The 13,089-nt window shown below is 50.8% G+C and overlaps 2 protein-coding genes and 1 long non-coding RNA gene across 3 annotated transcripts; 2 read left to right on the forward strand and 1 right to left on the reverse strand.

Moving 5' to 3' along the window:
• Nucleotide 1: 1 nt before the first annotated feature.
• Nucleotides 2-3,995, forward strand: RPL12 (ribosomal protein L12). Its single transcript, XM_079790141.1, has 7 exons — nt 2-145; nt 702-775; nt 2,167-2,265; nt 2,615-2,696; nt 3,233-3,319; nt 3,702-3,814; nt 3,945-3,995. Exons 1-7 carry the CDS (start codon nt 109-111, stop codon nt 3,948-3,950), a joined length of 498 nt encoding a protein of 165 aa, XP_079646267.1. The 5' UTR covers nt 2-108; the 3' UTR covers nt 3,951-3,995.
• Nucleotides 3,996-4,145: 150 nt separating this feature from the next.
• Nucleotides 4,146-8,964, reverse strand: LOC307110779 (putative ATP-dependent RNA helicase DDX41). Its single transcript, XM_079790135.1, has 2 exons — nt 6,759-8,964; nt 4,146-6,673 (listed from the first exon to the last, which is right to left on the reverse strand). Exons 1-2 carry the CDS (start codon nt 8,538-8,540, stop codon nt 6,458-6,460), a joined length of 1,998 nt encoding a protein of 665 aa, XP_079646261.1. The 5' UTR covers nt 8,541-8,964; the 3' UTR covers nt 4,146-6,457.
• Nucleotides 8,965-9,173: 209 nt separating this feature from the next.
• LOC307110782 lies at nt 9,174-12,801 on the forward strand. Its single transcript, XR_013814490.1, has 2 exons — nt 9,174-10,242; nt 10,730-12,801. It is a non-coding gene; the product is annotated as an uncharacterized lncRNA (long non-coding RNA).
• Nucleotides 12,802-13,089: the final 288 nt, after the last annotated feature.

Genomic DNA, 13,089 nt, shown 5'->3' on the forward strand with positions numbered 1-13,089 from the left:
CAGCTGAAAGGCCTTCCGGTCTTTCGGCTTTCGGCTCGGAGGAGGCTCAGGTGCAACTTTCCTCGGTCGTCCCGAATCCGGGTTCATCCGACACCATCTGCCTCCGCCATGCCGCCGAAGTTCGACCCCAACGAGATCAAAGTCGGTGCGTGTTTTAACTGTGGCCGGGGCTGCGGGAACGCATCCGTTTTCCCAGCAGCCCGTCGGGCCTGCGGCCCCTCCGCAATTCCTACTTTTCCCGCGTCGCGCTGTTAAGCTGCTGCCTACTAGAGGCCTTTACGGTGCCGCGTTCGGGGCGCCGGGAAGTCCTAGCCAAGCCTCTTACTCTTTCTGGGCCTCAGCTTCCCCACGTGCACACGGGGAGGGAGGACCGGAGCACCTGCGGCGGCGATGCAGCCCGCACGCGTAGGGTAAGGTTTGTCTCCGGCGCTTCCCCCGTAGACTGGGTGGGCTACCCGTGCGGCTGCCTCCACGCCGGCCCAGGGTGGGCCTCCTTAGCCGTTGCCCAACCGAAGGCCACGGGTCCTCGTGGCAGTTGGAACCATCCACGCCCAAGGAGGGGGTGGCCCGCCTCGCTCCTCCCCGAGGTTCTTGGTGCTGTTTGGAGAAGAGGCGAAGTGTGGCGTGGCCAGCCCGGAGCGATGGGGAGAGGGTTACGGCTGGGACTCTGCAGAAGGACTTACCGGTTTTTTTCCTCCCAGTATACCTGAGGTGCACCGGTGGCGAAGTGGGTGCCACGTCTGCCCTGGCCCCCAAGATCGGCCCCCTGGGCCTGGTAAGTCATTCTCGCGGTGGGTTGTTTCTTAACTGGGAGCAGTTAGGCGCTGCCTGGTCAAGCACAGCTGTGCCTGAGGTGCCATTGGCGCTGGCGATTTCCATCCCCAGTAAACCTCTGGTGCACTGAATTGCCAGGAGGTGCGTTAGAAAGGTTATAATGAGCATAGAAGCCAGTTCCTGGAAGCGGTGACTTCCAATCCACTGCCTCCTGACCGCTGTGAAAGTGAACCTAAGGGAGAGGCTGGGAGGACCTCGGGAGGGTTTTGAAGTTAGGTGGCTTAGTGACTTTTAGCCTATGTTTTCTTTATTTTTATTGATTTCAGAGAGGAAGATCTAGGGAGAGAGAAATATCAATGACGAGAGAGAATCGTTGATTGGCTGCCTCCTGCACGCCCCATGCTGGATATTGAGCCCACAGCCCAGACCTGAATGGAACCCAGGACTTTTTAGACCACAGGCTGACGCTCTGTCTGCTGAGCCAAACCAGTTAAGGCTTAGCCTGTTTTCTAGTGCGGGAGGTGGGGATAATCACTGTTTGGAGGCTTAACTGGGATGTTGGGTGAAGATTCTGGTGAACATGGTAATAGCTTGTGTTTCCTATTCTGCTCCAAACCAAATAGTTAATGTGACCAGCTTTACTTACGACCAGTCTTATTTCCCTCTTAACCCATTTTACTGAAGTTGGATTTCCCCAAATATCATGAGACCTTTGTTCCTTGCACAGTGGTCTCTTGTCCCAAGTGTTCTCCCATGTTGGTCTTGCTTAACCAGTGTCTTCTTTCTTTAATTCTTTACTGTTGAAAGTATTACATGTGTCCCCTTTTCCCCCATTGTCCTCTTCCAACCTTCCCCCCTCCCCCATTGTCTGTGTCCATAGGTTATGCTTATCTGCACACATTAACCAGTGTCTTAACACCGTTCTGGGCCCTTAGCGCTGCTGGCACTAACGGGACATGTTTCCTGGTGGTCACTGGGAAAGTCTAAAGTAGCAAATGCCCAGACCTCCATCCCCATAGATTGACTTGGGTTGGCCTGACACAGGAACCTGATACCTTGAAAGGTCTCCACATGATCTGAATGTAACCAGTGTGGGAATTTTCTCCCTATGTTATCACATAGATCCTTCTGAGAGGGTAGGTGGTAATTTTAGCCCATTATGGCCCTTGGCCTGCAGCTTATAACCCTGAACAAGTCTCACCCCTAGCTTAATGTTTCCAGTTTATACTATTCTGAGAGCCTTGCCTTGATTGGGTAAGTACAGTTGTGTGTTCAGTTTCCTGTGTGCTCTATAGGAGGATTTGGGGTATTGGCGAGTGAGTAAGACTGGATAGGATTTCAGGACCCTTAAACTTGAGGCACAATATGATTTTATAACCTTTATTTCTACAGTCTCCAAAAAAGGTTGGTGATGACATCGCCAAAGCAACTGGTGATTGGAAGGGTCTGAGGATTACAGTGAAACTGACCATTCAGAACAGACAGGCCCAGGTACTTGGTTTGAGGGTGGGCAGGGGTAGCTACCCTCTGGGATTCCTGGGGGGAAGGTTTTGCTGACATGGCCACCTACCATTAGTGGTGAGAGCAATTTTATGTGTGGGGAACGCTTTCCCCGAGAGCAAGGTCAGACATGCTCAAATAGTAACTCTTGTCACTGTGTCCCTGGGCAAACAGCTTAATGTCTCCTTGGCTAGGACGTGTTTTGGATTTTGAAAATTACTTGAGAATGGACCACAAGTCCAGTGTCTGCCCGATGGTCTCCAAGAAACCAAGCTGTGTGGCAGTATCGTCTTCATTGGAGGTTGGGGTAGGGCTTACTCATAGAGAATCTCTTCTGCAGATTGAAGTAGTGCCTTCTGCCTCTGCCCTGATCATCAAAGCCCTCAAAGAACCGCCAAGAGACAGAAAGAAGCAAAAGAACAGTGAGTGGCCTTTCTGTCACTGAGCAGTTTGTGAGTGGTGGTGTCTGCATAACGCCTGATACTTAGATGCATGCTTTCTTTTTAAGGAGAACTAGAGATTTGATGGCATGGGGACTTGATGGCAGGCTGTTATATAGCCAGGCAGTATCATGAAGTGCCATTCGGGGTGAAACAACTGAGAATGATGAATTATAAAAGAGCACCACTTCTCAGCTGGGTGACACTCTGAATAGATTAACCCCAGTAACTTAAGCTTGCCTTTTCTCATCTCTGAAACAGTCACACGTGAAGATTGGTAAAGATTTGATTTTGCCATTAGCCACCCGCCACTGCACCTGACCACTTCCTGTTGGCTGGTGCATTCCAGTGGTGAGCTGAAACTGAACCCCAGCTTAGGAAACAGGGTTCTTCTTCATGTGGAGGACTCTGTGCCGAAAGCATGGGAACAACGAGAAATGGCTGAGGGAGGACATTGTGTGGTCTGCTCTGGCTTTGGGTTGTGACAAAGCTTTTGCTGTGTTTTCTTTTTTCTGCAGTTAAGCACAGTGGAAATATCACATTCGATGAGATTGTCAGCATTGCCCGACAGATGCGGCACCGATCTTTAGCTAGAGAACTCTCTGGTAAGAGCAGGACAACATGGAACCACCTAGTAATATGGGGCATATTCACTGAGTGGTAGCTTTTTCCCATTTTAAAAGAAACTTAATTCTTTAAGACCCAAAATTTGGCTTATAGTCTTTTCTGGGTTTGAAAAATGTGGCTTGATCATGGTGATTTTGGGCCAGATGTATTTAATCTGGGTATCCAGGGTCCCATGAAGACTTGGCATCCAGGCCTTGCATAACTAAATGAGAGCTCTCAAGTAGGGGTGTCGGGGTGCTTATTCCTGATATTTTATGACACTTTTTCTGCTGTGGAACTCAAATGGATGTTCCCAGTGGTGTCTGAGGATTGTGAGGGGCTGGCGTTTCCCACCTAATGCCTCATTTTCTTCAATTATAGGAACCATTAAAGAGATCCTGGGGACTGCCCAGTCTGTGGGGTGCAATGTTGATGGCCGCCACCCGCATGACATCATAGATGATATCAATAGTGGTGCAGTGGAATGTCCGGCTGTAAGTGACTTCTGTATTTTGTTTGCTTAAAATCAGGGTGAAAGCTGGAGAGTTTTAGAATTGGTCAGTAGAGGGGTTAAGAAGACTTCTTTCCATATCACTGATAGGATTTCTTTCTTCTTTCCTACAGAGTTAAGAACTACAAAGGAAAAGGACTCAATTAAAGATCATTTGACAAGCAGTGGACTTTTTGATGTGGCCTCTCCTTGGGGAGCTAGGTTCTTTGTGGTCAGGTGGTTGGTGGGACCAAGTGGGGAACTGTGGAAGCACCATTCTGGGCATCTGTTATCTTACCAGTAACAGATTTCTGCCCTCTATGGCAGCAGCTCTCATGAAAGACATCTCAGCAGTTTTTGTAGACATTCCTGAAGCTCTTCATAAGAAATAGTTCTTGGCCAGAAGGAAAGCTTGTAGTGCAGCCTAACTACATGGGTGATGAAGTTCTTCATCCTAGACCAAATCATTTGGTGGGTTGGGGCCCAGGGCCTGCAATTCAAGACTTTGGTATCCATTCCAGCACACAGGTGGGGTTCACTGATTGGATAACAAAGAAACCTGACCTGTGTCCTTGATTGATCTGAGTTTATGTGAAAGTGAGGGTCAAGTATACTTCTAAAGTTTAGCTACAGCCTAGTCCTAACATTCTCTTGGCTTTAAGCCTGTAACAGATTATAATCTGTTTTCACCTTTTTCCTCATCATCCCTCTGTTTCTTTTAATCACCGTTAGAACTTATCACTCCCTTTTCCTTTAATAGACATGCAATGGATGGCCACCTGGACACTGAGATAAGCTACACTTGAGTAGCTGGAAACACCACTTGGGAATGATTAACCCAAGAACTTTTGTCAACAGGCCTTGTAGTAGGTGGTTTTTAGTCACTCCAGGTGCAATCGGGGTTGGAGAAGACACTAGTAGAAGGTGAGGGAAAAGTAAGGGGTGGGAGTAGTTGACACAAGCTTCCCTTATAGCAGGAAGCCAGTAGTAGGAAACCTGTCCCTGAAGTCAAAGGCATACCTAACCAAAAACCAAGGAAAGCACACAGTGGTTTGTAACTGCTGAGATGAGATCACCCCAGTTGGTGTAAATGGCAGCAATAGGACCCAGGTTAGTGCAAAGTGGAAAAGCAAAGGGAACTGCCCTCCAGTGGGGAAAGCAGGGATAACCCCCCTGCCTCTGGCCCAGGGAGAGCATGGCTTCTTCAGGTTGTCTCTCCCTGTGAGGGTGTGCCTCATGGAGAGATTTCAGGAACTTAGCCCCCAGACACCCTCAGCTTCTATCTTTCCAAGGCTTAACAGCTGAAACAAGCACTAGGTCAGTTCATAGAGTGGACATTGGGTATAGCAGTGTTACCTAACTTGCACCTGGGTGTACATAGGTTTTCTTTTTTTTCTCCATATGTATATGTTTTTTTTATTGATTTCAGACAGGGAGGGAGAAAGAAACATCAATGAGAGAAAATCATTGACAGCCTCCTGCTCACCCCCCAGTGCAGATCGAGGCCACAATCCGGGCATGTGCTCTTTCCACTGCGCCAAACCAGCTAGGGCTGTAGGTTTTCATATATTTGGCATTGAGGCATGAATCCTTCATCACCTACCCTCGCGAAATTATAGCATTAAATGGTTGGCCCTGGAGTCTTCCCTACTTGAATTTACTTCCTCAAATCAGATAATTTGACCCCATTATAGAGAAATGCTCTTTCCTGGCCAGAATTCTTGGTTCTTCTAGTTTCTTGCAAGCCATTCAAGGAGGGATAACCATTGCTGAAATACCTAGCATTTAAGTAGGAACCAGGTTTTCCATTGATTTGATCATACCTTTATAAACCAGGTTTCTGGAGTGTTTGGTACACAAAAAAGCACTTAGGCCCACTGAATATAGGTAACTAGTAATTTCAGTTGGGTTATATAGTTGACAGATAATGTTAAAGCTCCTGAGACCTTCCATATGAAATAGTCATTCTCTTAAAGGTACAAAAGCGTGTTTCCAGAGGCTTTCAAACCATCCACATTGGTCATGTTCGCAGTTCCTCTCGAGCATGGAGGCTCTGGTGTCTAATCAAAGCTGACCTACCCTTGCAGGCTTCCCACACGTTACATTGGTGGGGTGTCACACCCGTATGAATTTTCTGATGCTAAGGGATGAACTCTGTTAAAAAGCTTTCCTACACATAGGGCTTCTTTTCAGTGTGAATGCCATGATGTCTAATGAGGGCTGAGCTCTCACAGAAATTTCCCACATTGTTTACATTTATATGGCTTCTGAGTAGGTCTTCTGGTTGGTTATAAGATTTGTACTTTGGTTGAAGGCCATCCCACACTGGCACTTGTAGGGTTACTCTCCAGTGTGAATCCTGGTACTGAATAAGAGGAGCTCTGGCTGAAGGCCTTCCCACATTGATTGCACTCAGGGCTTCTCTGAAGTGTGGCTCTTATTTTCTTGAGAATAGAGAGGCTTGTGCTTTAATGACAACTGGGATAAAGGGGAGCAATAGTCATTCCAGAGGCACAGAGTGCAGGCAGCCAGGCCCAGCCTAGCCCAAGCCAGCTGGGCCAAGGATGCTGGCTTCTTGTCCAGGGTCTGGTGTGGGAGGTAACTGGAACCCAGAGACTGAGGCCTCTTGGAGAGGGATGACAGACGGCTAGAAGTCCATGGAGCTGTGGGCCAGGTAGTCCTTGTGGCCGATGTTGCTGACCTGTTTGGTCTGCATGGCCTCAAGTTTGGGGCAGTCGGTGATGTGATGGCCCAGGCCTCCGCAGAAAGCACAGCCTCGTTCTCCAATCTCCAGCATGGACTTGTCCCCACAGTGCAGCACAGGTGGCACCTTCTGCTTGGCCTCCAGCAGCAGGGCCCAGGCCTCCGCAGAAAGCACAGCCTCGTTCTCCAATCTCCAGCATGGACTTGTCCCCACAGTGCAGCACAGGTGGCACCTTCTGCTTGGCCTCCATCAGCACTGACTCATCGCAGGCCTTATTGATGAAGGTGGTGGCGATGCCAGTGTTTCTTGAGCGCCTAGTGCAGCCTATTCTGTGCACGTAGTTCTCAATCTCCTCAGGCATGTCATAATTGTTGACGTGCTGGATGGCCGGGAAGTCCCGGCCCTTGGAGGCTACGTCCGAGGCCACTAGAACATCCTTCTCGCTCTCCCGGAATGCCTCGATGGCCTTGGTCCGTTCCTCCTGGTCTTTGTCCCCATGGATGGCCACGGCCTCGACCCCCTTGAGCAGCAGGTACTCATGGATGGCATCCACATCTGCTTTCTTCTCTGCAAAGATGAGCACGGGCGGGGGTGTCTTCTGCAGGCACTCGAGCAGATACACCCTCTTGGCCTCCTCCTTCACATATTCCACCTCCTGTATGACATCCAGGCCGGCGGCCCCAGCACACCCCACATTGATGGTGACAGGCTTCACCAGGGCACTCTTGGCAAAGTTCTGTATCTTCTTAGGCATGGTGGCACTGAAGAGTAGGGTCTGTCGCTGGCCCTTGAAGTAGGAGAAGATGGTGCGGATGTCAACCTCCAAACCCATGTCAATCATGTGGTCAGCCTCGTCTAGGGCCAGGTAGCGACAGACGTCTAGGCTGACCATCTTCTTTTGCAGTAGATCCATGAGGCGCCCAGGGTTGGCCACCATCATGTGCATACCATGTTGGACGGTCTCCATCTGTTCTTTGACAGACGTGCCCCCGATGCAAAGCGTGCAGCGCAGGAGTGGCGAGCGGTCCTTCTCCTGCAGCAAGCGGCAATAATACTCCAGGATGCCTTGGGTCTGCCGGGCCAGCTCTCGCGAGGGACAGATAATGAGTCCATAGGGCCCTTCATGCTTGGAGAAAGGTAATCTCTTTTCCGGTTCCAGGCAGAACATGATGACAGGCAAAGTGAACACCAGTGTCTTTCCTGAGCCCCTGAAGGCGATGTCTATCATGTGGCCGCATAGAATGGTAGGAATACCCTGGATCTGAATAGGCGTTGGGTGGTGGATGCCTTCCTTCTTCAGGCCTCTCAGGGTGGCTGCAGGGAATTTCATTTCCTTGAAGCTCTTGATGGGTGGTGGGACTTCATCTCCTTCCACCAGGATGTGGTATTTTGTCCGTACACATTCATGCCACTCTTCAGACATACTCAGGACGTAATGGGGAGGTGTCCAACTGGTTTTGATTGGATCCTCATATGTGATTCCCTTGGCCATCTCCTTCACTGACATCAAGGCTCGGCCCTCAGCCACACTCTCCAGGATCTCCTCTTCCTTCAGCTGCTTTTCCTTGGCCGACTCCTTGCGGGCTTCAGCCTTCTCTTTGAGGTGCTGGTGTTGATCCAGGAGGCTGACATGGGACTGAGGGCCCAGAGGGATGTCGTCCTCATCTCCCCGATGGTCACTGCCACTGTCCTGCTGCTCCTCCTCCACAGCTCCCTTGCAGCTTCTCTGGAGCAGCTTCTGGAGCAGCAGCTGTCGGCGCTGTCGCAATGGCACGTAGGGCACATAGTCCTCGTCGTCCTCTTCCTCCGCCTCGGAACGGCTTCCGGAGGCAGTCGCCTCTTCGGTACGAGCCCGCTTCCGTTCCGGTTCCGAATCCTCCATCCTTTTCTGCACGCATCCAGTGTGGCTCCTCTGATGCTGTGAAAGGGAAGAGCAGTAACCGAAGGCTTTGCCACAGTCATTACATGTGTACGGTTTTGCTCTGTGAGACTCAATTATGTCTGAATTCCTCCTGAGGCTCTTCATTTGTATTTCACGTTTATGTGGTCTCACTTCTGTAGGAACTCTCTGTTCTGGAGAAAGTACTGGTTGCAGATGGAAGCTCTTCCCCTGTCCACAGGTCCTATGATCTGATTCCCCAGGGGGTATCTCTACCCTTGTGTTTTGGAATGATTCTTCAGATACAGTCTTCCAGTCTGAAAAAGAATGAGAGAGGCAATTTAAAATAAGTTCCTTTGGTAGAAGAAGAGAGAATACTGAAATACAAAAGGCTGGAGGAGTTTGGCTGAACTCGAATGCAGACAGGTTTGATGCTTCACTTCTTTTCACCCAGAACCTTAGTGGTTTATGTTTCTGTTCTAGACCATGAATAATGACCAAGATGGCTTCTCAAGGACATTAGCTCACATTAGCCTCCCCTTCTTTTTTTTTTTTTTTTTTTTTTTTAAATATATTTTATTGATTTTTTACAGAGAGGAAGAGAGAGGGATAGAGAGTTAGAAACATCGATGAGAGAGAAACATCGATCAGCTGCCTCTTGCACACCCCCTACTGGGGATGTGCCCGCAACCAAGGTACATGCCCTTGACCGGAATCGAACCCGGGACCCTTGAGTCCGCAGGCCGAATGTCTATCCACTGAGCCAAACCGGTTTCGGCCCCTTCTTTTTTTTTAAATAAATTTAACAATATCTCATTTTATTACAAACCTGTCCTTGTGTTCCAGATGCAATGTCCCTGGATCCACTGCATTCATCAGTTTATTTTGTTCATTAGCTTCCACATATGAGTGAGGTCATGAGATTCTTGTCTTTCTCTGCCTGATTTCACTCAGCATGATACTCTCCAGGGCCCTCCATGCAGTCTCCGGGGTAAGAGAGCCTTCTTTTTTACTGCTGCATAGTGTTCCCTGGTGTAAACGCACCCTGGCTTTTTTCCCACTCCTCCAATGTTGGACACTTGGGCTGTTGCCCCAAGTTTCTTAAGAATGCAACCAGTGCATTCAGAATACAAGTTCTTATGGCTTTAAAGAGTGACTTCCTTGGGAGGTAGTCACGTGCTGATTTGATGGTGAACGGACTGAGATGCCTCTGAACAAGACAGTAAAAACGGGACTCGCCTTCCCCCAGGGACCACGGGAACACGGGAGCCTCTCCGCCCGGGGGTGTCTGAGGGGAGTTGTGGGTACTGGCCCCCTTGGAGCTGCCTCCAGACAGGACCTCGCTCTCGGCCGCGGCTGCTGTGAAGTAGATATCCGACTGGGAGGGAAGAGACAAGACACGTGAGGGGTGCTGGGGCCTCGGTCCTCACTCAGCTCCTCCGTCAGCGCATCCCAGGGCGGCGCTGTGCCCGGTGCTGCGGGAGAGGCCCGCTCAGCCCCCCTCACCTGCACCAAACAACTGCTCGGGGGACTAAGAGGAGGCTCTGAAGCCCACGGGCTGCACATGAAGACCCCACGGGGGAGGGGGGAGAGGGAACGCGTTTCCAGCCTCCGCATCCCCCGGGCGCCCTGACACACTGCGGCCGTGCCATTCCCACCTGACGGCTGGGAGAGTCCCTGCCCGCCTGTCCCCTACTGGCGCCTGGGCCCCAGCCCCGCTGATGGAAACAATCCGGGATCTGCTCACCCTGGAGGCCACGAGCTGCAGCTCAGGCACGACCGCTGTGTGGACCAGGTTCCCATTCACCACCAGGCGGATCTCCATGGAGTCGGGGGTGAAGGCCAGGAGGTATGGGAAAGCACACACTGCAAGGCAGCGGGGCGTCAGCTCCAGCCCCCCGTGGCTGTCTCCCATTCCCCCTCACTTCTCGGAGCTCCCGCCTCCCAGTGCCCCGCTGCCTCTCCTACTGCATGGGGCCTGTGCCCCAATTCTGAGAGAGCCTCCCTTGGTGGCCACGCTGTGCCTCTGATAGGGGCGTGCTGTCTCCGTCTCCTTACGTCTTCCCTCCTGCAGTCCTGGAACCCCATCTTCCAGAGGCTCTGCCCAGGCCCTGGGAGACCCCCTACTGTCCACACCACAGCTGGCCCAGCCCTCCCTGGCCTTCCTCCTCTCCAGCCCCTGTCATCAGTCACCTCCCTCCTCCCCTGTCCTGTGTGCCTGGGCGGGGGCCACGCCTTACCCCTCACTGTCCCTCACCGCGTCCCTGGGTCCGGTGGGTTTGAGGTCGCCCCTCTTCTTTTTTTTTTTATTAATATATTTTATTGATTTTTTACAGAGAGGAAGAGAGAGGGATAGAGAGTTAGAAACATCAAGGAGAGAGAAACATCGATCAGCTGCTTCTTGCACACTCCATACTGGGGATGTGCCCGCAACCAAGGTACATGCCCTTGACCGGAATCGAACCTGGGACCTTTCAGTCCGAAGGCCAACGCTCTATCCACTGAGCCAAACCGGTTTCGGCCTGCCCCTCTTCTTGACATCACTTTTCCGATCCTTTATGGCTCCCACACACCACGACTGCCCTGGTGCCCAGGGATCCCACTCTCGCCTTTGTACTGGCCCCTCCTGCCCTCTCCCCTCCACCCTGGCCCCTCCCTTTGCACTCTGCTTGGGGACCCCTGCACTTTCCTGGCTCACCCCAGACACGTTCTACCACATGGCCTCTCACCTCCACCTCTCAGGTGACCTCCAGTGTGTGGCTCAGAACCTGAGCCAGCTCAGCCCTCCCTGTCTTTTTACCACACCTACCTCTCATTGGCCAGCGCGCCTGCCTTTTTACCACACCGACCTGTCATTGGCCAGCGTTCATGCCTTTTTACCACACCGACCTGTCATTGGTCAGCGTCCCTGCCTTTTTATTACACCGATCTGTCATTGGCCAGCGTCCCTGCCTTTTTATCACACCGACCTGTCATTGGCCAGCCGGATCCTCCGGTGTCTGGGCAGGCTCCCCTGCTGTCCTGCAGTCCCTACAATGCCCGCCTCTAAATAAATGCTTCTGTTCGGAGGAAAACAGGACTAACTTGGCTCGGATCTGACTCTTACCGGCAGGTGCCCAGCTGTGGGTCTTGAACCACGTACACAAGGCACCGCCATGCGTGTGTGATGTCCCAGTGACGGACAAAGTCCCCGAGTTTCTGTGGTTCTAGACTTTCAAGCTTCGAAACTATAGGAACCGCGCCTGAAGCCGGGGCTTCCCCTCCCCCACGTCAGCCAGGGTGTCAGGTCTGGATCTCGCCCTTGCAGGTTAGAAAAAGGGGAGTGGGGCTCAGAAAGGAAAGGCTGCTAAAAGCTGAGATTTACTTGATCTCAAAGGATCATGTGCTCAGAACTGGGAGGAACGCGGAGACAACAGCCCTAAAAGGGGAACAACAGAAACACCTGAGAACCATCCTCACAGAACTGATGGCCATTTAGCCGGAAGCTGCGAGTCTGTGACGCAGGCCTGGTCAGGTCCGGGGATGCATGAAGGGAAGATGCAGGTAGAGACTTGCTTACCAACCGCGTAAGGAGCCTGGTTCCAACAGAACTGGAAATCGGACGCAGACGGTTGAACCAAAAAAGAGCCCCCATTAAACGGACACACTTTTTTATAGATGCAACTGTCTGCAAGGAAACAACAGCGACTCATTATCGTTAGAGACAATACTTAGATGACTGTGATTAGATACATGAAAAGCAGAGACAGGAATAGCGCCCCAAATGCGTGGTGCGAATATTGTCCCGAGGCCAGGTTCCCAGGGCGGCACTGCAGTAACCACAGCTGCCACTTCGGAGACTTTACCAGGAGCCAGGCTCTGAGCTGTGAAAACACCACCCACTGGAGCTGCATGGTCCTCTGAAGTGGATGCTATTATTGTGCCCATTTTACAGAGGAGAAAATTGAGGCGAGGAGAGGTGAAGTACTAGGGGTACCAGTTATTAATGTGGATTTTTTTCAATAGATGGAGTTACACATATGTTGATATATATGCGATTTGATATGTATGCTATTGTGTTGTATTGACTGATAGATCCTCCCTTCCCCCAACTGATGGATGGAATATGGTGTAAACTGCACCTGCGGCCTGGACATTCCTGAGCACTGAACCAGGCACCTTATATGGACTGTACATTGAACCACCAATCAGCACCTACCAAATACCCTAAGCTCCCGATTCCTAAGAACCTAAGTGCCTAATCATGTGCCTTATATGAAACCACCAATCAGCACGTGCCGAGTATCCTAAGCCCCATCCCTTCCCATTCCTCCCCTCAAAAGGCGTGTTCACCCCTGCATGTGTGCTCTCTTCCTTTGCAAGGCAGCCTGGCAGGGTCCTTCTCCTCTAATAAAGCCTGTAGTCCTGGTTTTCGGCCCTCTGTCTCATCTTTCATTGACAGCAAGCTTCAAAACTTCATATGTCAAATTTGCTGAAGGTGTTAACAGTATAGATATTTTTACGTTTAAAAATGTTGAATTTCATGCCAAAAAAATAGCATTTGTGGGAAGTTTTAATTCATTATTTTGAAGAAAAGTGCTGCTGAATACTTCGGGAAGCTTATGGTGAACATGCTCTACTCAAGATACTTGTGAATGCTGCTTTAAATGCTTTAAAAGTGATGATTTTGATGTGAAAGACAAAGAATGTCCAGGTC

The sequence above is a fragment of the Cnephaeus nilssonii genome, assembly GCF_951640355.1.
Source record: "Cnephaeus nilssonii genome assembly, chromosome: 14".
Classification (NCBI taxonomy): domain Eukaryota; kingdom Metazoa; phylum Chordata; class Mammalia; order Chiroptera; family Vespertilionidae; genus Cnephaeus; species Cnephaeus nilssonii.